Source organism: Microcaecilia unicolor, chromosome 13, assembly GCF_901765095.1.
Source record: "Microcaecilia unicolor chromosome 13, aMicUni1.1, whole genome shotgun sequence".
NCBI lineage: Eukaryota > Metazoa > Chordata > Amphibia > Gymnophiona > Siphonopidae > Microcaecilia > Microcaecilia unicolor.
In genome coordinates this window covers 14,774,942-14,802,285 of record NC_044043.1, presented here as the reverse complement: position 1 = coordinate 14,802,285, position 27,344 = coordinate 14,774,942, and the positions used below count along the sequence as shown (strand labels likewise).

At 46.6% G+C, this 27,344-nt stretch overlaps 1 protein-coding gene across 2 annotated transcripts in view; it reads right to left on the bottom strand.

Moving 5' to 3' along the window:
- The window catches only part of STX1A (syntaxin 1A), a 557,770-nt gene that overhangs the window by 175,587 nt on the left and 354,839 nt on the right, over positions 1–27,344 (bottom strand). For both annotated transcript variants that reach the window (XM_030185767.1, XM_030185768.1), the window contains exon 5: positions 20,695–20,768. In XM_030185767.1, the coding sequence (XP_030041627.1) occupies positions 20,695–20,768 (74 nt within the window). The remainder of the gene's footprint in view (positions 1–20,694; positions 20,769–27,344) is intronic.

Here is a 27,344-nt window from a genome sequence, read left to right as displayed (position 1 = left end):
GTGTTCTTGTATGTCCCCTTTTAGGAAGCTTGGAGTGTGGGTAATGAGGCTTTTCAGCTGGGTATGGACAATATGGTCTCTCGGAGATGGGCACAGATGAATTTTCAATGTTTATATTAAGTTCTCAAGGATGATGGATTCTTACTGCCAGTTACAGTCTTCCCGGGAGGGATGGAGGGGGACTGACTTATGATCTTTGCAAAGAAGCAGCTAGAACATTATGTGGTTTCATTACAGGTAGAGAATTTTTCCAGAGGGGTCTTCAGAAAACGTGCTGCATTTTTTCAGGCTGAGACCCCACAGGATTAGTCCATATCCATGCTGCACAAACTGTTACGTGCCCTACTGCCTCTAAAGAACTGTACAAAAACACTCTGTTTTTGGAATCATGAACTGGGATTAAAATGACAAAGAATTCCTTCAATTGCTAGGCCAGCCTCCTTCTCTTTCTTGTTGTGCCAGTGTGGGGGAATTGATTTTTCACTCTTTCAAAAAGTACAAATGTAGCTTCCTCGTCCCAGAAGGCCCTGCAAGCTCTACTATTACCTGTGGCCGAATACCTCATGCCTACAGTTCACCTCTGAGCTCGGAGACAATTAAACTAACCTCGCCTCCAAAGTCCTAGACCATGGAAGGGAAAGAAAACTAAAAGGATTTTAAGACCCAGTAACCAGACAGATGGTAAGTACAAGTTACTAGTTGTTTATGTAAACCCAGTTTGGGGTATGGAAAAAATTATGTTCTTAACACATTAAGTTCTTTTGTAACATAAAAAATACATTTATACATAAACTAATAGCATAATTTTTTTCTACAGGTGCAGCTGTAGAACAACAGTGAAACCAACAGACAAGTATTAACCAAAGTATCTTATTTGTTCTCTCTCAATCTATAAATTCCCTTTATATTGTGTGTCTCAAGAAACAATTATTTTGAATTACTTTGTCTTTCAGGTGTGAACACCCAGATTCAGTCTCTACAACAGGTAAATCAGATTAAACTGTGACCTTTCAGTGTTCTTTTGCAGTGTCCTTTTGCATAGGAGTGAAGACCTATCTTTGGCCCTTCTTGGAGCTTCTTTGTTCTTCCCCCTTGTATGTTGGAGCTCAGGATCTTCTCTTCAGTACAGGAACCTATGGCCTCATCCTTTAAATGAAATCAACAAAAAAACCTTCCTTCCTGACTAACAGCAGGAACAGCACTAGCTGGGATTCAGGGATAACTGTGGCTTGCTAACTAACAAAAATAAATAATAATTGTATAGCCTTAAATAGTTTCTCTGTTCTTGTACTGAGTTCCCTAACTAAGGAAGGGCAAGGTTGCCAGGTCTGCGGTTTTCCCGCCCAATTGGGTGGCTTTCTGCGGCCTGTTGCGGGCAATTTTTGCCGGCTGCAGGCTGCGGGAAATTGGGTGGCTTTTAAAAAGCCGTGTTGCGGTGATTGGGCGGTTTTCTGGGGTTTCTAGGTCCAATAGAAGCCCCGCATAGGCTGGGTTAATGATGTCAGGGGCGGGGTTAGTGACGCGGGGCGGGGTTAGTGACATCCGCGTCTACGTCAGGGGCGGGGTTGATGACATCAGGGGCGGGGTTTAACTTTGTGTGTGGAAAATTTTTTCAACCCGGCAACCCTGAGGAAGGGCACTCTTAATTGGATCTTGCAGTCACACAGCTCTCAGCATCTTTGTCTCTCCAAATTCATGCAATCTTCCACTCTAGTGCACCAGCAAGTGAACACACATACTGCAAGCCCAACCTTAAGCTTGGAGACCAGTTTTCCTAGTGGCTTAACTGGGATACTTGCACAAATTTGTTTTACACAATGTGAAGATGAGGCTTCTCTGCCCACTCTCCAGCAGGACTCACTGGCCTCTGGCTCCCGAGCAGGACTCCAGCCGGTCTCTTCCCAGCATCCTGAACACTCCAACCTCAAGATCCTGGGCCCCTTTTCCACTCAGGGTGAGCTCCAGGGAATATGCAGATTAGAAGCAAATTACTCAAGTCCAATACAGCATATTCATCAATCAGCTCTTTATTCCAGCCCCCTGGGGCACACTTCTTCCAGCTTAAAACACTTTCCTTCTTCCAGCTTAAAACATTATCACAAGCTTCAAACACTTTCACAGATCTTCCCACTGAGCCTCACACCCATAGACACCTGGGCTCAGTACTATCAGCCTTCTGTCCTCCAGCCCCTGGCTGCTAGTTCCTTAGTCTTCTTACACAGTTCTATATACAACAGATTAACACAACAGTCTCTCTAGAGCCCAGCCAGTACCTTCAGGGAATCCTCTTTCCTCAGCTGCCAGTTCCTTTCTCTTCTCTTTCTTTCAAAACTCAGCCAGGTATAAAATGGGTGACTAGCTTCTACACCCCTTTAGGCTCTTCCCCCTAATTCCAGGCAGGACCCAGCCCATAACAACCTTCACCCAGGACTCTCCCAGGTCCTAGCGACCTCCAGCTGGACCTTCCCCTACTGGCTCCCTCTAGTGACCCATCCTAAGCATAAGCACTTCCCCCCATTTCTATGGGAACAGCACCACCTAGTGGCCTACCCAGGATAGGACAGCCCCTTATTCTTCACAACAATCATGGTCTCTCTACCAGTCTTAATTGTAAAACTTTTAAACAGCACACAAACAAACAAAAAAACACAGTTTAGTTCTTTCTTTCTCTTGTTCAAATCACCTTCAGCACACTTCACCTGCATCCAGTCAGTGTTTCAGCCCTAAACACTGGCAGAGAAATTCCCTTTCAGATACTTAAACAGTACACAAAAAAAACATCAGTTTTAGAACTTTCTGTCTCTGCTCAAATCCAACACTTTTCACTTTCAACTCTCTTCACCTGTATTCAGGAATTTAAAGCTCACAGAAAAACTTACTTCCACACACTTTTCTGCCTAGAAATCCTGTCATGCACTCAGAGCTCTCCCAAAAACATCTTTGCTCTTCAGTGTCTTCAGCCCTTCCCCCACTTCCTGGCAAGCTGTTGCCAAGGGACACTGGGTCTCTGAATCACCAGCTGACCTCTGTTGGCCAATAAGGTGTCAGCAACACAGGGTGTTTGCCTCATGGACACTAATTAACATTTTTTCCCAATCTCCATTTTGGAAAATAACTTTCCATAAAATTTCTTTACAATCAGATCAAAACATCCCACAATCATTGGTGCCATCAAACCACACATACAGTGCACCTTTCACATGTTTAAATACACATCTAAATACATTTACAGACTTTTCTCCAACACTCAGAGCATTGGGGCAAACCGCAGACAGCGCAGCTCCATGCAGGAAGTCCAGAACTGCTTCTGGAGTCACAGCACTGACCACCAACAATCTCTGGGAACCCAGGTAAAAAAATAAATAAATAAATATAACCCACCGGGTTACACAAAGAACAGGGGACACTCAATGAAATTATATGGAAATACTTTTAAAACAAATAGGAGGAAATATTTTTTCATTCAAAGAATAGTTAAGCTTTGAAACTCGATGCTGGAGGATGTTGTAACAGCGGTCAGCATATCTGGGCTTAAAAAAGGTTTGGACAAGCTCCTGGTGTTCATAGTATGTTATTGAGATGGACATTGGGAAGCCACTGCTTACCCTGAGATTGGTTGAATGGAATGTTGCTACTGATTGGGTTTCTGCCAGGTACTTGTGGCCTGGACTGGCCCCTGTTGAAAGCAGGATACTGTGCTAGATGGACCATTGTTCTGACCTAGTATGGCTAGTCTTATTTTCAGCATGGAAATTTGGCTTTCCATTGATTGAGCTGGGAGAAACTCTCTGGCCTGAGTTGCATGTAGTAGGGCTCTTGTAAACTCCAATTTCTGAACAGGGTTAGGTGGGCCTCGGGGTAGCTGATAAACTCTAGTAGCTCCAGTTTCAAAATAGTTCTGCGCACAGATTCTTGTGCCCCTTCCTTGGATATGCTCTTTACCATCCAATCATTTAGGCTGGGAAACACTATGTTGTGACTACTTCTAAACATTTTATGAAGACCGTGGGAGCTGATCAAAGGCAAATGGCAGGATGTGGTACTGGGAAGTGGTGTTTCCCTACTTGAAATCTCAGCTATCTGTATGTAGGTGTCCTTTGAGTCCAGAGAGCATAACCAATCTTGTTCCTGAATTATGGGAAGTTGCACAATAAAACCATCCTGAACTTTTGCTTTGTCAGAATTTGTTCAGGAATCCCCCTTTTTCTTTATGGCCAGGGAATACTTAGAAAAAAATCCCTTCCCTTTATTCTTGGTGGAACGAGTTCAACTGCTTTGGCCTGATAAAGGAAGAGTTCTGTTGTAAGCAACTCCCGATACTGAGAGCTTAACTTTGATGATCTTGGTGAGAAATTTGATGGTATGTTTCCAACTGTAGGGTGTAGCCTGTATGGATTATTTTGAGAACCCATTGGTCTGAGGTTACAAGGGGGCATCTTTCTTGGAAAAAATTCAGCCTCCCTCCAACTGGTAGGTTATCCGGCACAGTTACCAAGCCAGTATAAGGCTCGTCCCATGCTTTGACTGTGGAGCTGGTTAGGATTTCTGAGCTGTCTGCTGCTGTGGGCAAAAATGAGAACTCTAGGTGGTCTGGGAAGGATGAGAGGGTGGAGGGAACTTACGCCTTTGAGAGTAATAAGGCTTCCTTTGTCCTCCATCAGAGTACCTGCTGGAAGAGAAGGTTGAGCCAGAAGTGGGCTGGGACAGTGACTTGATAGCATTAATATGCTTCTTTTTTTTTACGATTTAACAGTTTTTATTAGGATCAAACAAATCCAACATCCAAAAACTAAACAAGTCTGTATAAAAGCATCAAGCAATGACATGACTGTATACAAGCTTATCAGCATAATAAGCAAAAACATCTGTACAACAAAACTAGAGAACAAATGATCCCTTTTGTTTTTTGAAATCTGTTTATTGGCACATTAGATGTGCAAAAATATCAAAACCAAAGGACTGATTACAGAGCTTAAACAGCCACATTTCTGTAATAGAAATAGTGCCAAACTTACATATTTTAATTTTTAACCCCCACCATATCCTCACCTCTCCCCACTATTCCCAACCTCCCCTCCCTCAACAATTCAATATTCTAATTAATATGCTTCTTGATGAGGTCAACAACTTCCTTCACCTTGTCTCCCTGGCATACAACATCCACTCTGCTGCTGGTTCCAGGACTGAGGAACACTGCTAGGTGACTTTGCGCATCCCAACACCCATAGCGAACGCCCTGGAGGCCACATCGACAGCATCATAGGTTGCCCAAGACATGAGCTTTCTTCACTCCTGCTACTTTGGTGCTAGCTGGCAAAGTTCTGCAGCCTTCTCTGGGGGTAAGTGTCTTGAGAACTCCGCCACACTGCTCACTAAGTTCCACAAGTGCATGCTCATGAAGAGCTGCTAAGAATGTATGTGGGATATGAGCATGGCATGCTGACAACTTTTCTCCCAAAAGGTTCCAATGTTCAAGCCTCTCTCCCTGGGTGCACCAGGAAGTGAATCTTGGAACTCTTCGCTTTTGAGAGGAGATTTAACCAACATGGAATGGTGAGGAACTGGTGTTTCTCAAAACTGGACTTTATACAGATAGAATTGGCCTTCTTCATCTGCACATTCCTAAGGATCCTATGCACAGGCACTGTCACAGCATCCTTTGGGGCAGATTCAAATTTCAGGATGTCTAACAATTCAGCCTTGGGTTGATTCTGTTTCTAACTCAAATGGGATGGACTTGGCCATCTTCATAATAAAATTGGTAAAGGAGAGCTCCCCAGGGGTAGCGTTTCTTCTCCACTGTAAATGGAAAGGGTCCGAAGGAAGGCCAAGGCACCCATCCTCCAAGCATACGTCCGGTGTCTCCTCAAACACTCAGCAGTCCAAATTAGACTCGTAAAAGTACTCTTCCATGGGTGTTTGAGCATATACCTGCCTTGGAATTCTGTCATGTTGGCCAGGCCTTGGGGTGGGGGTACCAAGAAAGTGTCCTCCCCTGAGAGACAGGACAATGACACAGTCTTGACTGGCATCAACTGACACCCTGCAGGGTACCAGCTCCGATGAATATGCAACAAGCAGGACATGGGCTTTCTGGATGGGCTGGAGCTCTGGTGGGTCCCATGTCAAAGCATCACATCGAGCTAGAAAGCAGCCCATCTCCTCCTGAAGAGTTGCACAGATCCACTCATCGAGGGGAGCAATCAGTAAAGTGGGGTCTCAGCCAGTGCAATGGCTTCAAGTCACGCAACTCAGTGAAGGGTGTTGTGCCTGTTCCATATCCCTGAAGGGTGAGCAGCCCCCATAGCGTGGGTGCTTCTTGGGTATCAATGATGTCAATGCCACAGAGATCTGGATGCTGCGCATCAAGGGGGACTGAAGCCAATGTTTTTTGGCCTCCACCTGACTCATATCATTGGGGTCTGTAAGCTTCTACAAATCCTTCTTTGTCCTCAGGGTGGCCACTACTAATGCTCAATGTTGAGGCAGATGGAGCCCTCCTCGATGGTGAAATGTCCCCAGTGTCTGATGCAGCTCCAGGAGCCACTGGGACAGATTCATTCGATGCATGCCAAAAACATACGTTTGCACTGACACAGGCCAATTTTTGCTGTGGCTTAGTAAAAGGGCCCCAAAATGAAGTAAGAAAAAACAAAATTCCTGGTGCTATCAAGTTCATATTGTCGCACCTCTTATCCAAATTTTATAATAGATCAAACTGTATATCCAATAGATACACAACTAAAAAACCTGGGAGTAATTTTGACAAACATTTATCTTTTCAAAACCAAGTACATGCAGTCACATCAAATGTATTTAAGACACTGTGGAAACTAAAAAGGGTTAAAGTTTATTTTAACAAGAATTCCTTCAGATTGCTTGTCCAAACTCTGACACTTTCACAATTGGACTACTGTAATGCAATCTATGTAGGCAGTTGTAACTCTGTGCTCAAATTGCTTCAGACTGTTCTGAATACAGCTGCTCGCCTAATTAGCGGAGTACTTAGGTTTAAAAAGGCATCTCCTTTACTCACTGCATTACATTGGTTCCCTATCAGAGCCCGTATAATGTTTAAAGAATGTACCCTAATCGTCAACATTTTGTTTGGAATGGCACCAGACTACATGACAGACCTAACTCTACTGTCAGCTAGGAATGCAAAACCAACATCAAGAGAATATTTGCTTCTACATTTACTTAGCTGTAAAAATGTAATTTATAATACAGTTCATACAGCTGGTTTCAGTTATCAAGGGTCTAAATAGTGGAATCTAATTTCAAAAGAAATTAGAAGCATAAGTACCTATTTTCAATTCCGGAAAGAAATAAAAACTCATTTGTTCAAAGAATGTTTCTAAATTAATTGTTAACTAAACACTACAGTCTATGGTATGTAATTTGTTATATTATTGTTATCTGTAAGCCACAATGAATTGAAACTTGTTTTGAATAATGAGGGATATAAGAATAAAAAATTTAATAAAAATAAATAAATTGAGAGTCTACTGGTAGTTTTTGCTTGGGAATGGTTTAGCTGGTTGTTGAAGCTTTGTGACCTCACCTAGCCTAGAACAGCATAGCGGATTTTACTAATAAAGTTTTGGTGGACATTCTCAATCACATGTATGGATATCAGAGCATGTTCCAGTTTAAATGCATGTATGCATACAGAGTAATTACAAACATTACAGTGCATCAGCAAGTTCTTAATATGAAAGTAAAGCAGAGTTAAAATGCATCGTCTTAAAAAGCTTCTAATGTCTGACCTCAAGGGACAATTGAATAAAGTCTGCAAGACAATTGTGCAGTATTTATTTCAGCTCCTTCTGAGGCAGCTTGGGCAAAGAAGTCATATTAATTTTGTGTTTAATTTTTCAGTCCTGCAAGTGATGGAAGAATGCCATCTGGGTTTAATTTGCTCAAGAAGTCTAGCTTTTGCTAGACTAGAGGTTAAAAAGGTCAGAGAGAAGTAATTATTTACCACATCTGGAGGCCATTCAATCTCGAGGGGATCAGCGAGCCAGGCATACTGTAGTTTTAAAAGGATTAGATTGAATGCTGTCTAGAAGGAGATAGAGTAGATATAGATAATTCTAGATGAGTTAGAATTTGTCTTATAAGGAATTCTGATTTCTGCTTATTTTAGAATATGTTTTATTCTGTGTAATTAATAAGTTCTATTTCTATGTAGAATATCTTTTAATTCAGTGTTACATCTTTGACTGGCTTTTCAAGTGAAGCTTTGTCTGCCATCATCTGGTTTGAATTATCCACAGTCCTAGCGAGTTCTGTGTAGGAAGCTAATAGGTGAAAGAGGTCAGGGAAAGTCAAGTCATCTCCTTGATGAATAGCTAAGTGAAGGACTGGTTTTCTGAAAGTAATAATAAATGTATGTGTGCCATTGAGCAAGATTGGCCCCTTGACCCCTTAATGAATGCCAGAACCCAGTTAGTATGAAGTTGATTGGGAAACTGATTATGTGAATAATAATAAAATGCAAGAGATAGGTGCCACAATGTCTAGTGTGAGAGGCCCCAGGTCATAGGTCAGTTTGGGAAATATCAAACCTATGTAACTGATATTTTGGAGTAAATGTAATAATTAGTTCAAGGCAGGGTAATCAATCTATTCTTTACCATCTGGTGAGAAAGGGGGGCTAGAGAGGTGTAAGACCCTATATAACTGGGAGCAGAAGCAGCTTACGTTAGAAGAGAGACAACAGAAAGAGGAGAAGGAGCTGAGACGAGAGAGAGAAGACACAGAGAGCTGAGAAAGAGAAGAAGAGACCTAGTGCTGATGTCTTACTTTGTTTGCTGGCAAATGAAGACTTCTCTCTCATTCTGGTGTGTGGTGTTTGATTCTTGAAGTACCACAGATTCTGCTAACAATAGTGGTAATTCCTGCAACACTTCAAGGAAGGCATAGCCACTAATTCAGCTCTTTGTATAGAGTGAATGTAACAATATATATGGTTGACTCTGTAGCCAGCCTCAGTCCTAATTTGTGAAGCTCTTCTAAGTAAATTATCAGAACTGTGCATTCATAAGTTTTAGCAGAAAGAAGCAGACAGTGAGGTGCCGCAGTTCCTTCAGAGCACAGTTGATACCTGCATAATTAATTAGCTACGAGGTGCTTACAAAGAGGAAAGATCTTATCTGCATATCCCCAACTGTGGCTATAGTGATAAGCAAAAGTATATTTTTGAGCTCAATCCCTCCCTCCCCACCACTGCCTGCAAGATATAAAGGAAATCCTAAATAAGGGCATCCCAGCTCTACAGTCTGTAAGGATAGTGCTTCATGCAACAGTAGAACAGTTGCCTGCACCCCCCTCCCACCTTCTGTCCTACAAAGCAACATTTTGGCACACAGCCAAGGTTCACTCTGAAAGGGTGTTTAAAAAAACAAGGGGGGGGGGGGGTTATTTTACCAGTGCAAGGAAATGGCAGATTCTGTTTTCTCACAAGCTTCAGTAACTGAGCAAACTGAACAAAAAATACAGGTTGATTTAAATAGCAATCTAAATGCAGCACACTCCAGCCATAGCAGTGAGAAAGGTTCTAAAAGGTCTAAAATAACACATAGGTTTATAGAGAAAGCCAGAGAAATTTATGGGGCAGAAGCAATGAAAGACATAGAACATCAAACAGACCCAGCATGGGAGAGTCAGTCCCAACATTCTACTTTATTACAGTATTATTGTAAGCGACTTTGAGCCTGCTATCGGTGGGAAAATGTGGGATACAAATGTGATAAGTAAATAAACATTCTGGAAGCTCTAAATGCAATTCCAGAAATTCTAGGTCTTTAAAATCATAAAGGACAAGCTATTCCAGTCAGTCTGCAACCAGTGCAGCAGCTCTCAGGGTCCAAGATTCTCTATAGTAAACAAGCAGCAGTCATAAAACTTGAGAAGCTTAAAAATAGAAAAAAAGGGAAAAAAGCGGTAGCTGAAGCTGCTGCCACAGTGGAAGTGACTGCTGCTGCCTCTGAATACAAGAAGACAGAATTACACATCGTCTGGGAGCTGCTCCAGCAAGTGAAAAAAACAGCCACCACTGAGGCTCAAGCTATAGCCCTGGGAACGACTCCTCCAGAGGATTTAAAGAAATGTGAGAGAGACTTGACCAGTGCTACGGTAGCCAGGAAGATATCCAACAGGCATTGAGGAAGAGAATAAAGGTTTCTCAAAGGTCATGAATAGAGATAACAAGTTATGGGGATTAAGAGACCTCCTCCAGGTACTGGGAGCACTCAAAGATGATCCAAACCTTCGTGGTCTGTACTACTTGAATATAGCATGGGGCATAAATGAGATTATATCAATGCTGTCATAGAAAAATAGTCATCAGTAGCACCAAGTATAAAAAGAGGACCACCAAGAGAAGATGCTTCCCTTCCCAGTCTTTGTGAAGTTCATTTGGGATTTGGCAAAAAGGAGAAATGATCCCAGCTTCATGTTTGATGTACCTGCAGCAGGCAAGACAGGCTACTTCCTGAATGAAAGGCCTGTCAAGAAGTACGGCAACACCAGGAAACTTATAGCTGTACACATGACAGATGTGTCACCCAGAGCAACCCCACAAACTGATCATCCTCCTATTACAGAGAAAGCTGAGGATCCAGACAGTGTCCTATACATAAGAAACCTCATCCTCTCAAGAAATGTAGAGGGTTAGGGAGAAATCCTTGAGAGAATGTAGAGATCTGTTGAAAAAGTACAGAATCTGCTTCAAATGTTGCTCTTCATCCAAGCACATGGCTAAAGACTATAAAGCAGCCATTAAGTATACAAAGTGCAATAGTGACCAGCATGTAACATAGTAAATGATGGCAGATAAAGACCTGAACAGTTCATCCAGTCTGCCCAACAAGATAAACTCATTTTACATGGTATGTGCTACTTTAAATGTATACCCGAGTTTGATTTGTCCTTGCCTTTCTCAGGGCACAGACTGTAAAAGTCCGCCCAGTACTGTTCCTGTACTAAAAGTTCTGAAGCTAACGTCGAAGCCCCTTAAAATTTACACTCCAGCCCATCAATATCTATTCAGCCACAATCAGGGTGCAGACCATAGAGGTCCGCCCAACATTGGTTTTACTCTCCAATTACCATTGTCGCCACTCAATCTCCGCTAAGATTCCGTACATCCATTCCATCTTCACAGGATTCCTTTGTGTTTATCCCACGCATGTTTGAATTCCATTACCGTTTTCATCTCCATCACCTCCCGCGGCAGGGCATTCCATGTATCTACCACCCTTTCCGTGAAAAAATGCTTCCTGACATTAGTCCTGAGTCTGCCCCCCTCCAACCTCAATTCGTCCTCTAGTTCTACCACCTTCCCGTCTCCAGAAAAGGTTTGTTTGCAGATTAATACCTTTCAAATAGGTGAACGCCTGTATCATGTGGCCCTGGTTTCTCCTTTCCTCCAAGGTATACATGTTCAAGTCAGCAAGTCTCTCCTCGTACAGTTTGCAACGCAAATCCCAAACCATTTTTGTGGCTTTTCTTTGCACCGCTTCTACTATTTTTATATCTTTAGCAAGATACGGCCTCCAAAACTGAACACAATACTCCAAGTGGGGCCTCACCAACGACTTGTAGAGGGGCATCAACACTTCTTTTCTTCTGCTGGTTATACCCTTCTCTATGCAGCCTAGCATCCTTCTGGCCATGGCCGTCGCCTTGTCACATTGTTTCTTCACATTCAGATCCTCGGACACCAACACCCCAAGGTCTCTCTCCTGAGTCGAGCTTACTAAACTCTACCCTCCTATCCGGTATCTCTCTTTTGGGTTTCTGCACCCCAAATGCATCAGTCTGCACTTCTTGGCATTAAATTTTAACTTAGCTCAAGGTCTCCAGCCAAATATGGAATACAAAACACCTTTTTATTGTATTTAAATACCTCAACAAACCACACTTTTCAAGCAAATATCAATAATGAACATAACACTGCTTCAAGGTAGCTTGTACATGGAAACCCATGCAATAAATTTAAACAAAGTTCATGGTATTCACAGCAATTGCATTAGAAAATTGTCTCTATATATTGTGCTCCGTCTCGAGAATAATCATCCAAATTAGCTGGTACGCAGGTCACATATCTTTTTTTTTTCTTTATTTTTATATTCTCAATACACAAATGTAAACATCTTGTTCCACAAAATCAAACCTCCAAAATACAACCTGAACATACAAAGTCTGCAGCTACCTTCAAAAAGAAAATAATACATTCTGTACCGAGTTTTGCATTACCCCTTCTCTCCCTCACTCGCACTCTTACGCAGGTCACATATCAAACGATAGCACACTTACCTCATGCTTTGATAAGTCCTCTATCCAATAGGATACCAGCAAAACTCAGTCTGAATGCAGCTGTCAATTCTTAAAAATGCTGCCGAATAACACCAGTTATGCTCAGCTGTGGGTCATGGGTGAGAGGTTACTGAATCCACCTCCAAATCAATCATACTGCTCCTGCTCAATCGGTTCCTCAATGCTGGACCGCATTTCGTATCACTTCCTCAGGAGGAACCACCGTTTACATCAGAGGGATGCTTGCACAGGCGAAGGCTGAAAACTCCACCACTGCGTACATTGGGCTAGATGGACCGTTGGTCTGCCTCACTAGGCCAAACCTTCTGTTATCTCATCCCCACTTCCAATTAGTGTTTGCTCCATTCTCTGTCCCATTTCCATCCAGCGTTTGCCCCTTTCGCCTTCCCACTTTCATCCAGCATCTGCTCCTCTTCTCCTCCCCACCTTAATCCAACTTCTGCTCCTTCTTCCCCTCTGACACCCCACCACCACTGCTACTTCCCCAGACCAGCAGCAGCAAAGCAAAATAAGCCATTGTGGGGCCATATACTATGTGCTCTGGAACAAGAAGTGAAGTTGGAGGAAATGGGACCAGCAATCGCAAGTTTGCACAGTGCAGCCCTGCAATGGCTGTATTTTGTTTTCCAGGTGCTGCTGGTCTGGGAAAGCAGCAGCAGGGGTGGGGGATGGCGGTGGCTGGAGGTAGATGGGGTAAGTCCTGGTGCGCTTGGTGCTGGCAGGTAAGAACTGTTGCATGGCCTCTTAACAAAGGGTATGTAGCCACAAAGCTTAGATAGAACACTGGTGCGTGGGCAGATAAACGCATGCATAGTAGGATACTTCCAAAAGCTTCTGGAAGACAACGCTGGGGAGAGCCTCTGTACTGGGTCTCTGTCGATTATGTCACCCATCAGTGTGGATACAGCATCCTGCCTGTCCTTGGAGAATATATCAATCTCTTAGGTTTTAGGCACTGTACTATATATTTTTCCTTAAGTACTATGCTAGTAGGTATCAATTTCTGTTACTGTCATTGTAGTGGCATGCTCTTTGTGAAAAAAACACTGGCCCATTTCCTTAATTAACATATTACATTTATATTTCTGTAGAGTAACAATGAATTATCTCTACTATTACTATGTTGCTGCTCTACCCGTATCTCTCGCTCTAGTCAAGAAATTCTGAACAGTGCTTCAGACAGTAGCCTTGATGGCATCCCACCAAATATCTATGGCTACTTCCCATGACCTGTTATGTTGAAAGTAATCCTCAATGGCATAATGTACGTATTATTAAAAACCTATCTCTGCCAGCAGTCCAGTATTTGATCTCCAGGGATGGGTCTCTGACTATTCCCTTACAAGGTCTATCTATAATGTTACAGCTGTATGATCAGATACAGTAGTGGGCAGTGTTCCTTTACTTCCTATTTAGTGCACACAAAGCGAATGCTACATACCTGTAGAAGGTATTCTCCGAGGACAGCAGGCTGATTGTTCTCACTGATGGGGTGACGTCCACGGCAGCCCCCTCCAACCGGAAACTTCACTAGCAAAGGCCTTTGCTAGCCCTCGCGTGCCGATGCGCATGCACGGCCGTCTTCCCGCCCGAACCGGCTCGTGTTCATCAGTCCCGTATGTAGCAAGACAAAGACAAGGGAAGACACAACTCCAAAGGGGAGGCGGGCGGGTTTGTGAGAACAATCAGCCTGCTGTCCTCGGAGAATACCTTCTACAGGTATGTAGCATTCGCTTTCTCCGAGGACAAGCAGGCTGCTTGTTCTCACTGATGGGGTATCCCTAGCCCCCAGGCTCACTCAAAACAACAAACATGGTCAATTGGGCCTGGCAACGGCGAGGACATAACTGAGATTGACCTAACAACTTATCCAACTAACTGAGAGTGTAGCCTGGAACAGAATAAACATGGGCCTAGGGGGGTGGAGTTGGATTCTAAACCCCGAACAGATTCTGAAGCACTGACTGCCCGAACCGACGCTCGCGTCGGGTATCCTGCTGCAGGCAGTAATGAGATGTGAATGTGTGGACAGATGACCACGTCGCAGCCTTGCAAATCTCTTCAATAGTGGCTGACTTCAAGTGGGCCACTGATGCTGCCATGGCTCTAACACTATGAGCCGTGACATGACCCTCAAGAGCCAGCCCAGCCTGGGCGTAAGTGAAGGAAATGCAATCTGCTAGCCAATTTGAAATGGTACGTTTCCCCACAGCCACTCCCCTCCTGGTGGGATCAAAAGAAACAAACAACTGGCCGGACTGTCTGTTGGGCTGTGTCCGCTCCAGATAGAAGGCCAATGCTCTTTTGCAGTCCAATGTGTGCAGCTGACGTTCAGCAGGGCAGGAATGCGGATGGGGAAAGAATGTTGGCAAGACAATTGACTGGTTCAGATGGAACTCCGACACTACCTTCGGCAAGAACTTAGGGTGAGTGCGGAGGACTACTCTATTATGATGAAATCTGGTGTAAGGGGCCTGGGCTACCAGAGCCTGAAGCTCACTGACTCTATGAACTGAAGTAACTGCCACCAAGAAAATGACCTTCCAGGTCAAGTACTTCAGATGGCAGGAGTTCAGTGGCTCAAAAGGAGGTTTCATCAGCTGGGTGAGAACGACATTGAGATCCCATGACACTGTAGGAGGTTTGACGGGGGGCTTTGACAAAAGCAAACCTCTCATGAAGCGAACAACTAAAGGCTGTCCTGAGATCGGCTTACCTTCCACACGGTAATGGTATGCACTGATTGCGCTAAGGTGAACCCTTACAGAGTTGGTCTTGAGACCAGACTCAGACAAGTGTAGAAGGTATTCAAGCAGGGTCTGTGTAGGACAGAAGTGAGGATCTAAGGCCTTGCTGTCACACCAGACGACAAACCTCCTCCATAAAAAGAAGTAACTCCTCTTAGTGGAATCTTTTCTGGAAGCAAGCAAGACACGGGAGACACCCTCCAACAGACCCAAAGAGGCAAAGTCTACGCTCTCAACATCCAGGCCGTGAGAGCCAGAGACTGGAGGTTGGGATGCAGAAGCGCTCCTTCGTTCTGGGTGATGAGGGTCGGAAAACACTCCAAACTCCACGGTTCTTCGGAGGACAACTCCAGAAGAAGAGGGAACCAGATCTGACGCTGCCAAAAAGGAGCAATCAGAATCATGGTGCCTCGGTCTTGCTTGAGTTTCAACAAAGTCTTCCCCACCAGAGGTATGGGAGGATAAGCATACAGCAGGCCTTCCCCCCAATCCAGGAGGAAGGCATCCGATGCCAGTCGGCCGTGGGCCTGAAGTCTGGAACAGAATTGAGGGACCTTGTGGTTGGCTCGAGATGCAAAGAGATCTACCAAGGGGGTGCCCCACACCTGGAAGATCCGGCGCACTACTCTGGAGTTGAGCGACCACTCGTGAGGTTGCATAATCCTGCTCAACCTGTCGGCCAGACTGTTGTTTACGCCTGCCAGATATGTGGCCTGGAGCAACATGCCTTGACGGCGAGCCCACAGCCACATGCTGACGGTTTCCTGACACAGGGGGCGAGATCCGGTGTCCCCCTGCTTGTTGATATAATACATGGCAACCTGGTTGTCTGTCTGAATTTGGATAATTTGATGGGACAGCCGATCTCTGAAAGCCTTCAGAGCGTTCCAGACCGCTCGTAACTCCAGGAGATTGATCTGCAGATCGCGTTCCTGGAGGGACCAGCTTCCCTGGGTGTGAAGCCCATCGACATGAGCTCCCCACCCCAGGAGAGACGCATCCGTAGTCAGCACTATTTGTGGCTGAGGAATTTGGAAAGGGCGTCCCAGAGTCAAATTGGACCAAATCGTCCACCAGCACAGGGATTTGAGAAAACTCGTGGACAGGTGGATCACGTCCTCTAGATCCCCAGCAGCCTGAAACCACTGGGAAGCTAGGGTCCATTGAGCAGATCGCATGTGAAGACGAGCCATGGGAGTCACATGAACTGTGGAGGCCATGTGGCCAAGCAATCTCAACATCTGCCGAGCTGTGATCTGCTGGGACGCTCGTACCCGGGAGATGAGGGACAGCAGAGTGTTGGCCCTTGTCTCCGGAAGATAGGCACGAGCCGTCCGAGAATCCAGCAGAGCTCCTATGAATTTGAGTTTCTGCACTGGGAGAAGATGGGACTTTGGGTAATTTATCACAAACCCCAGTAGCTCCAGGAGTCGAATAGTCATCTGCATGGACTGTAGAGCTCCTGCCTCGGATGTGTTCTTTACCAGCCAATCGTCGAGATAAGGGAACACGTGCACTCCCAGCCTGCGAAGCGTTGCAGGCACTTCGTGAACACCCTGGGCGCAGAGGCGAGCCCAAAGGGTAGCACACAGTACTGGAAGTGACGTGTGCCCAGCTGAAATCGCAGATACTGCCTGTGAGCTGGCAATATCGGGATGTGCGTGTAGGCGTCCTTCAAGTCCAGAGAGCATAGCCAATCGTTTTCCTGAATCATGGGAAGAAGGGTGCCCAGGGAAAGCATCCTGAACTTTTCCTTGACCAGATATTTGTTCAGGCCCCTTAGGTTTAGGATGGGACGCATCCTCCGTTTTTTTTTCCACAAGGAAGTACCTGGAATAGAATCCCAGCCCTTCTTGCCCGGATGGCACGGGCTCGACCGCATTGGCGCTGAGAAGGGCGGAGAGTTCCTCTGCAAGTACCTGCTTGTGCTGGAAGCTGTAAGACTGAGCTCCCGGTGGGCAATTTGGAGGCTTCGAGGTCAAATTGAGGGTGTATCCTTGCCGGACTATTTGAAGAACCCAACGATCGGAGGTTACAAGAGGCCACCTTTGGTGAAAAACTTTCAACCTCCCCCCGACCGGCAGATCGCCCGGCACGGACACGTTGATGTCGGCTATGCTCTGCTGGAGCCAGTCAAAAGCTCGCCCCCTGCTTTTGCTGGGGAGCCGTGGGGCCTTGCTGAGGCGCACGCTGCTGACGAGAGCGAGCGCGCTGGGGCTTAGCCTGGGCCGCAGGCTGGCGAGAGGGAGGATTGTACCTACGCTTACCAGAAGAGTAGGGAACAGCCCTCCTTCCCCCATAAAAACGTCTACCTGAGGAGGTAAATGCTGAAGGCTGCCGACGGGAGAATTTGTCGAAAGCGTTATCCCGCTGGTGGAGCTGTTCTACCACCTGTTCGACTTTTTCTCCAAAAATGTTGTCCGCTCGGCAAGGGGAGTCCGCAATCCACTGCTGGATCCTATTCTCCAGGTCGGAGGCACGCAGCCATGAGAGTCTGTGTATCACCACACCTTGAGCAGCGGCCCTGGACGCAACATCAAAGGTATCATATACCCCTCTGGCCAGGAATTTTCTGCACGCCTTCAGCTGCCTGACCACCTCCTGAAACGGCTTGGCTTGCTCAGGAGGGAGCTTGTCCACCAAGCCCGCCAACTGCCGCACATTGTTCCGCATATGGATGCTCGTGTAGGACTGAATCTTGGCCATGAGCATAGAGGAATGATAGGCCTTCCTCTCAAAGGAGTCTAAGGTTCTGGACTCTTTGCCCGGGGGCGCCGAAGCATGCTCTCTAGAACTCTTAGCCTTCTTTAGGGCCAGATCCACCACACCAGAGTCGTGAGGCAACTGAGTGCGCATCAGCTCTGGGTCCCCATGGATCCGATACTGGGATTCTATCTTCTTGAGAATGTGGGGATTAGTTAGTGGCTTGGTCCAGTTCGCCAGCAATGTCTTTTTTAGGACATGATGCATGGGTACTGTGGACGCTTCCTTAGGTGGAGAAGGATAGTCCAAGAGCTCAAACATTTCAGCCCTGGGCTCGTCCTCCACAACCACCAGGAAAGGGATGGCCGTAGACATCTCCCGGACAAAGGCCGCAAAAGACAGACTCTCGGGAGGAGAAAGCTGCCTTTCAGGGGAGGGAGTGGGATCAGAAGGAAGGCCATCAGACTCCTCGTCAGAGAAATATCTGATGTCCTCCTCCTCCCACGAGGCCTCACCATCGGTATCAGACACAAGTTCACGAACCTGTGTCTGAAGCCGTGCCCGACTCGACTCCGTGGAAACACGGCCAAGGTAGGAGCATCGACAGGTGGACTCCCTCGCCAGCACCGGCGAAGCTCCCTTCGCCGACGTCTTCAGGGAGTCTGCCTGGGAGGCGGCCGTAGCCGGTACCGCAAGCGGTACCGATACCGGGGACCTCACCTCGGGCAAGGGTCCAGCCGTCGCCTCACTCGACGGTACCGGTGGCGCAAGCACCCCCGGTACCGGAGGAGAAGGGCGCAACAGCTCTCCCAGAATCTCTGGAAGAACGGCCCGGAGACTCTCGTGCACAGTGGCTGTGGAGAAAGACTGGGAAGCCGATGCAGGTGTCGATGTCAGAGTCTGTTCCGGGCGTGGAGGCGGTTCCGGGCTGTCCAAGGGGGAGCGCATCGACACCTCCTGAACAGAGGGTGAGTGGTCCTCCCGGTGCCGATGCCTACTGGGTGCTGACTGCCTCGGCGACCCAGAGCTCTCGGTACTGAGACAGGAAGGAGACCGGTGACGATGCTTCTTTGACTTCTTCAAGCGACGTATGTCACCGGAGCTTCCCGGTACCGACGAGGAGGACGTAGAATCCAACCGTCGCTTCCTCGGGGCCGAGGCTGAAGAGGGTCGATCTGGGGGGGGGCTGTACCGCAGGAGCCCTCAGAGCAGGGGGATACCCACCCGAAGGCTCACCGCCACCAGCAGGGGAATGGACAGCCCTCACCTGCACTCCAGACGATGCACCACCGTCCAACGACATCAGCAATAGCGGAGGTCCCGGTACCACCGACATCGACGCAGCCTTCCGATGCCTCGGTACCGACGATGCAGGAGGTAGAAGCCTCGATGCAGCCCTAAAGCGCAGGCATATTGGAAAAGTGTGTGGGCGCGCATTCAGGTCTGGACGGGAAGGGCTGTGCAGTGGCATCCTTTGACTTTCATCCTGGGCCGGAGGCTAGCTGGGCTTACGGCTGACCAGTGGGTTCTGGTGAGGGGGTCTTTGCACGCTGCCCGCATGAATTTGGCTCAGCAGTGGAAAGTGGTGCGGGTCCCCTCATTGGTGTCCTGGATTACGAAAGTGAAATGCATTTGTGAAATGGAGAGATTGACAGCGATTAAACATAAAATCTTGCCAAAGTGGGAAAAAGCCTGGAAACTTTTTGTGAATGCAAGTGTTTGATGAAGGGAACAAGGCTCGGGAGGGGGTAGGTCAAGGGGGGGGGGGGGGGGGGGGGGATAGGGTTAATAATAAAATCAAAAATGTTTTGAAGTGTAATTTGACCTAAATTTAAGTGGACACAGAATTTCATTATCTTTTCATGACTGTCATTGGTGAAACATTTATTGTAGATTGCATTGATATGAGTTGAGTTGAATTGAAGTGTTGCTTCTTTTTGTTCTGTATTCTATACTTCAATAAAGACTTCTAAAAAAAAAAAAAAAAAAAAAAAGAAGCTTCGATGCAGTCGATGCCGAAGACTTCGATGCTGTCGACGTCGATGCACTTGATGCGTCCCCTGCTGTTGTCGTCGAAGAGCCCGAGAACAACGCGTTCCACTGGGCCAATCTCGCTACCTGAGTCCTCTTTTTCAAAAGAGCACAAAGACTGCAGGCCTGCGGGCAGTGCCCAGCCCCCAGACACTGAAGACACGAAGTGTGCCTATCAGTGAGCGAGATTACCCGGGCGCACTGGGTGCACTTCTTGAAGCCGCTGAAAGACTTCGATGACATGGGCGGAAAAATCACGCCGGCAAAATCAAAATTCGCGATGATGACGAAAGGCACCAAAAAGAAGGGAGAAAAAACCCATATTGAGGCCAAATAGGCCGGTCCCAAAAGCGAAAGGAAACTTACGCGGGGAAAAAGCTGGAAACACGGGAAAGGGGTAAAGACCGGAAAGGTCTCCTCTTTATTTATTTATTTATTTATTTTTTCTAGCGAAAATCGCGAAGACGCGCGAGGTCAACTTGAGGGGCACGAAATGGAGGCAAAACACGACAGTCCCAAGCGCGGACAAAAGAAGACTGACGAACACGAGCCGGTTCGGGCGGGAAGACAGCCACGCATGCGCGGTGCGCATCGGCGCGCGAGGGCTATCAAAGGCCTTTGCTAGTGAAGTTTCCGGTTGGAGGGGGCTGCCGTGGACGTCACCCCATCAGTGAGAACAAGCAGCCTGCTTGTCCTCGGAGAATTTGTGTCCTTAAACCTTTAGTATACGGAAATCAATTTAAGTGCACAAAGGTTATCCTAAAATGGAAATACTAAGCTGTGCTAAACCTAGCACACCCTGAGCATCAAGCAGCAAGAATTTACTTGGGGTTAATCTCAATATCTGACGGACAGAGCACGGATTTACCTGTGTTTTTCTTATCCTTAGATCAGCAGATGATCTGTTCATTGCTTCTTCTTGTTCAATACTTTGCTCAATACCTGAAAAACAAGGAAAATAACATTTTAATTTAATATTTTGCAAGTGGATTTTAAATAATGAAGCCTGAGAGTCAACAGGGGAAAATTAAATTTTCTTATTTTTGCAACAATTATAATGCCAAAAAATTAAGCTTATTCAGAAAAAAAAGTTTAAAAAGAACAATGCAAAGCATTGCAGAAGGAAAGAAAAGTTATTAGGAAATACACTGTACAGGTCACCATATAAATATTCCAGACAATATTTATAAAAGGAAATCAGAGAGTGGTAGCAACAGCCTGCAGGAAAGAAGTGCCTGTGGCTTGCACTTCTAATGTTCACTCTTTGCCACCAAGGGTGCATCTTTCTTCCCTGAGGTTAAAGCAGCGGATTGTAATATAAAACTCAAGGGATAAGGATGCCCATAAAAAGTAGGAGCAAATTAAAAGTGCTGCTCACCTGAGATTTTAGGTGGACCCAGAGCTAACATGGGTGGGCACTATGTATATAGGTAAGAGTAGTGGTTCCTGGGATAGTACTAAATAATACCTAGACTGCACTTTCCTCCACCCTCCCATTTCTTCCTCTAGCCCAGCATCAGCCCTGCCCTTCCCTACTCCCTCTTATCCTTTCCTCTAGCCCAGGATCAGCCCTGCCCTTCATAATACCCCACCCAGGAGTCCAACATAAAAAAAATTATATTATATTATATTATATTATATATATATATATCTTCTCTACTATAATAAAAAGCACCTCCAACGTTCTGAAGCTGACTCCGTGGCTTCACTGAAGTGAAGGGTTCGTAAGGTTCGTGAGATTCGTGAATCTGTAACCATCTCTCTCGGCCCCGCCCTTGCGCCTCTGATAGGTCCACCACCCTCGAAGTCATCACGTTTCGACGTCGAGGGCGGCGGACCTATCAGAGGCGCGAGGGCGGAGCCGAGAGAGATGGTTACAGACTCACGAATCTGACGAACCTTACCAACCCTTCACTTCAATGAAGCCACGGAGTCAGCTTCACAATGTTGCAGGTGCGTTTAGTTACACTACACAGCTCCCTAATTTTTCAATTAAACATCGCAGGGTGGCGGGGGGGGGGGGGGGAAGAGGGGGGCAACTGGCCTGGAACTGGGAGGGAGGGGGGGCAATGACCCTGGAACTTGGAGGGGGGCCGGAACCTGAAACTGGGAGGGAGGGAGGGGTGTGACCCTGAAACTGGGAGGGAGGGGGAGAGGGGGGGGCAACAACCCCGGAACTGGGTGGGTGGGAGGGAGGGCGGACCCTGGAAATTGGAGGGGGGTGGGCGGGCGGACCATGAAACTAGGAGGGAGGGAGGGAGGGAGGGGGCCCCTGGCACACACTCTCAATCTCACACACACACACACACACTAACAGCTCCCTAATTTTTCATTTAAACATCGCAGCGTGAATGGAGGCGGGGGGAAGAGGGGGGCAACGACCCTGGAACTGGGAGGGAGGGTGAGAGGGGGGCAACGACCCTGGAACTGGGAGGGTGCGAGGGAGGGAGGGGGAACCCTGGAACTTGGAGGGGGGCCAGGCAGACCCTGAAACTGGTAGGGAGGGAGGGGGTGACCCTGAAACTGGGAGGGAGGGGGCCCCTGGCACACACTCTCATTCTCACACAAACACTCTCGTACACAGTCTCAATCTCTCTGTCACACATTCACTCTCTCTCTCTGTCACACACACTCACACATTCACTCTCTCTCTATCACACACTCACTCTCACACACACACTCCGAGGAAAACCTTGCTAGCGCCCATTTCATTTGTGTCAGAAACGGGCCTTTATTCCTAGTATATATATATATATATATATATATATATATATATATACATACAGTGCAATCCGCTTAAGTGCAAGAGTCTGGGACCAAAGAAATACATGCAGTTAACTGGAGCGTGCACTTAACCGTTGTGACTCAAAAAAGAAGCTTGACGTCTGATCGCCATGCCTTCAGAATTTCCTGCTTATGGGCGTAATTTAGGATCCTGCATATCGCCACTCTCGGGCGCTGCTGTCCTTCTCTCTGTTTACCCAGCCGGTGTGCTCGTTCTATTCGTAGGGTGTTTTCCAGGGTCTTCAGTTTTAGCGCCTTTGGCAGCCATGTTTCCAGGCACTCTCTCAGGTCCACTTCCCGTACCGCTTCGGGGATCCCAACTAGTCTGAGATTATTTCTTCTGGACCTGTTCTCCAGGTCCTTTAGTTGCGATTTGAGTTGGGAGAGTTTCTTTTGCCATTCTTTCTGTTGGCCTTCCTGTTGTGTGCTCCGATCCTCTAACTCCGATAGCCGCTGCTGGAAACCGGCCATATCTGTCTTCAATCTTTCCAGCTTACCATCTAGACTGTCCAATTTTTCTGATATTTTCTTCAGCTTTAGGTCAACTGAGGATTCCAGCAACTGTGAGACCGCCGCTGCTATTTCTGCCACCCAGGCGGAGCTTACAGTTTCTCCCGAGGGACCGGGGTCCGCCATCTTGCCGTCCCCAGTTTTCCCTCGCGCTCCGTCCTTCTTCTGCGTTTTGGAGGTCATAGCTTTAATTTATGTGGCCGATTTCCACCGCTCTTCCTGCTATCGCGCTTCGTAAACAATATCACCGCTTGCGGGCTGCTTTTTTCACCGATTACTGCTATCAGGGGGGTAGATGTTAACTTAGGGGCCTCAGAGCTCCAACCTGCGGCGTCCTACGCCAAGCATCACGTGACTCCGCAAAGAATTAATTTAATCTCTCTGCTAAGGCTTTGTCTTCCCTGATCGCCCCTTTTACTCGGTCATCTAGCGGTCCAACCAATTCTTTTGCCGGCTTCCTGCTTTTAATATACCTAAAACAAAATGCGTCAGATGAACAGGCTATTGACATCCCAGCAGGTGTTACTGAAGAGGAGTTTCATCACTACGTAGCTGTTGATTACGATCTACAAACAGCTGACGACAGCACTGATGTCCAGATATGCACCTATACGCAAGCAACATATTTTGGGCATGGGGCACTGGAAGCAAAGGGATGTGAAGACGCTTTTAAAGCGCTGCTGATCATCAATATGGGTAAAGCATAATTGTAGTTGGGAGGACGATATGAAAGTCCTGGGACTAGATCAGGGTGGGTTGTGGTTGTTAATCAATCGTTGGAATAACAGGGGGCTGGGGGGGAAGGGCCGACATGTGTCTAGTTCTCAAGAGAGAACAATGTATGGTAGACCACTGGAAGGGAAGGGGGGAGGTTCGGGGAAGGGGAGGTAGAGGGAGGGATTTTGGGAATATTTGGTTTTCTTTTAGGGTGTTGTATTATTTACCTTTGAAAGTCTTGTGCACAGGAGGGATGGGGGAAGAGCATGGGAGGATAGAGGAGGGAGTATCTAAGGGCTGGGAGATGCGCCCTCCAGTGAGAATACAAAATGACCAGGAAAATTCATATGCTGACTGATTACTGGGGAAAATTAAGTTGATGTCCTGGAATGTGTGTGTGTGTGTGGGGGGGGGGGGGGGGGGGGGGGGCGGGGGTTCATCGCCCATAAAATGGCAGGCAGCGGATGTTGTGTTCCTCCAGGAGACCCACTTGACCACAAAAGAGCATGATAAATTCCAGCAAGGGTGGGTGGGCACAGCCGTAGGATCCCCGGCAGATAATAAACGGGCAGGGGTATTGATTTTGTTTAGAAAAGGACTACCATTGACCATTAAATCGGTTAAGAGGAGATATGTCCTTGCAGAGGTGGAGTTAGGGGGGAACCCTTATATTTTATGTAATATCTATGGCACCTAATGTTTGTGTCAAGAGATTTCATACAGAGATAGTGTCAATGCTGAATCCATATCAAGGAGGAAATATAATATTGGGGGGCGACTTTAACATGGTGTATGGCCCCTTAGTGGATAAGACAGGCCAAGGAGGCCAGGGGCAGAAACATTTTTTACGGGGACTGCTGTTTTTATGTGCCACATTAGATTCGGTGGATGTATGGAGAGTCCTGCATCCTAACTGTCGAGACTACACACATTTATCTAGGGCCCATTCCTCTTTATCCCGAATTGACTATTTATTTATCTCTGGACCCCTGTTTTCTAAAACGTTAGAAGCGGAAATTGGCCCAAGTGAAATTTCTGATCATTCTCCTATATGGGTAACCTTGGAGATGATGGGGAATAAGAGAGGGAAAGGGGGATGGACATTTCCATTCAAACTCTATAGAGATGAAAAATTCAGAGAATTTCTGCAGGCACAGTGGAGAGAGTTTGAGATCAATAATAGTGAGCATAAAGAGCAGCACGGGTTATATTGAGAAACAGCAAAGGTGGTCCTGAGAGGGGAGATCATTGCATATAGGGCGTGGACGAAGAAACGGAGGGATAAAGAAATTTTGCGTTTGGAAAAGGAAGTGAGAGCACTCCGGATAAAATATGAGGTTGCCCAGACAGAAGAGCAGAAATTAGGGTATTTAGCCGCCCAGAGAGAATTAAACGAACTATTACATGAAAGGGCAAAAAAAAATCCATTCTCTACTATAAACATCAGTTTTTTATGTACGGGAACAAAGCAGGGACTTTGTTGGGGCGTTTGGCCTGGGGGGAAAAGGGGTACATCTAGAGTTTTACAGATACGGGGCCAAGAAGGAAAAAGGCTTAAACTCCCTCACGAAATAGTAGAGGGGTTTCAGAAATATTTTACAGATCTGTATAGGGAGCCTGAGGAGATAACATTGGATAGCGCGTTGTTTTTGGAAAACATTGATCTCCCAAAGATTTTGGAATCGCAGAAACAAAGTCTTAATGCTCCTATTGAAGAGGGGGAGTTGACGCTGGCGCTTCAGCAAAGTGACATTCACAAGGCACCGGGGCTGGATGGGTACAGTATAGCCTTTTACAAGCTGTTACAAGAACAGGTGACTACGCCATTGCTGAATTTATTTAACTCTATGGCGAGGCTGGGAAAGGTTCCAGAGACTCTAAATATAGCTCAGATGATTGTTCTGTTGAAACTGGGCAAGAATCCGGAAGAGATGGGATCCTATCGACCAATATCCCTGTTAAATTGTGATGTCAAACTTTATGCAAAAAGTTTAGCAAACAGACTGGCCCGGGTGCTTCCAGGGTTGGTGGCATCCCCGCAAGTGGGGTTTGTAAAGGGCAGTAATGTGAGGGCGCTTATTGCCTCATTAGAGAGAGTGGAAGAGTTCAGACAGCCTTCTCTGCTAGTAAGTTTTGACGCGGAGAAGGCGTTTGATCGGGTGGTATGGAAGTTTATGTTTGAGGTGTTGCAGAGAGTAGGTATTGAAGGTTTCTTTAGGGAAGCAGTGGAGGCCCTTTATTTGAACCCTCAGGCGTTCCTCTGGTGCAATGGAGAGCAGTCAGCGCCATTCTTCATTAGGAGAGGAGTGCGACAGGGGTGCCCGTTGTCCTCACTGCTCTTTGTCTTAGTATTAGACCCCTTGATTAGAGAGATCATGTCACACCCCGAGATAGCAGGAGTAACGTGGGGGTCGTCAGAGTTTAAAGTATCTGCTTTCGCAGACGACCTTCTGGTGCACCTCACGGACCCCAGGAAGTCATTAACAGCGCTATTAGAATTATTTCGGGAGTATGGGGACTTTGCGGGATTCCAAATTAATTTTGCAAAATCTCTGGCATTGACAGCTATGGATAGTGTGAAGGATGAATGGGGGGGGGGGGAGTTCCCATTAAAGTGGGCTACGGAATGTTTTACATACCTAGGAGTACAAGTGGTGATGAGGACATTGACCTTTTATAATCTAAATTTTACTAGGTTGCTAGATAACATGAGGGAAAGGTTACAAAAATGGGCAGTATTGCCGCTCACGTTGCATGGAAAAATCCAGCTATTCTGTATGGTAGAATTTCCTAGGTGGCTGTATATACTTCAGACCCTACCCTTACGTTTAAGGAATAAAGATATAAAGCTCTTCCATAAGTACCTACGAGCATTCATATGGGGGGGGGGGGGGGGGGAAACCCCAAAGATGCCAATGGAGCTATTGCTGGGCTCTTGGAAAGTGGGAGGAATAGGACTTCCAGATATCAAAAGATATAATCAAGCCTGTCTGTTGAGACACTTGGGAGACTGGTTGCTGGGTAGGCAGGATTTTACTCCATGGAGAATGGAGCAGGCTTTCTTTGAGCCATTTCACCTTCATTATTTGCTTCATGGCCCGCAAAGTGCGTTGCCGCATAAATTTAGGCACAGTCTCTTGTTAGGGCCTATAAGAGAGGTTTGGAGAGATTTAAATAGATATTGGGGATTGGCAGCAGATACCTCAGACCTCTTGCCATTGCAGGGCAACCCCTCATTTTCCCCGGGTTCAGATAACATAGTGTTCCGAAGATGGGCATCTATGGGAATCACGAGAATAGAACATGTATTGGGGTTGAATGGAGGCCTGTTAAATCTGGGGGCGTTGGGGGTGGGCATAGATACAAGCCAGGAGTTTGCCTATCAACAATTGGCCCATTATATAAAGACCCTGCACTTGGAGAAGTTGAATAGCGGTCATGGGAGGCATGTTAGACAGTTTTTTATGGCAATGCCTGGAGAACGGCTCTCAATATCGGGCCTGCATA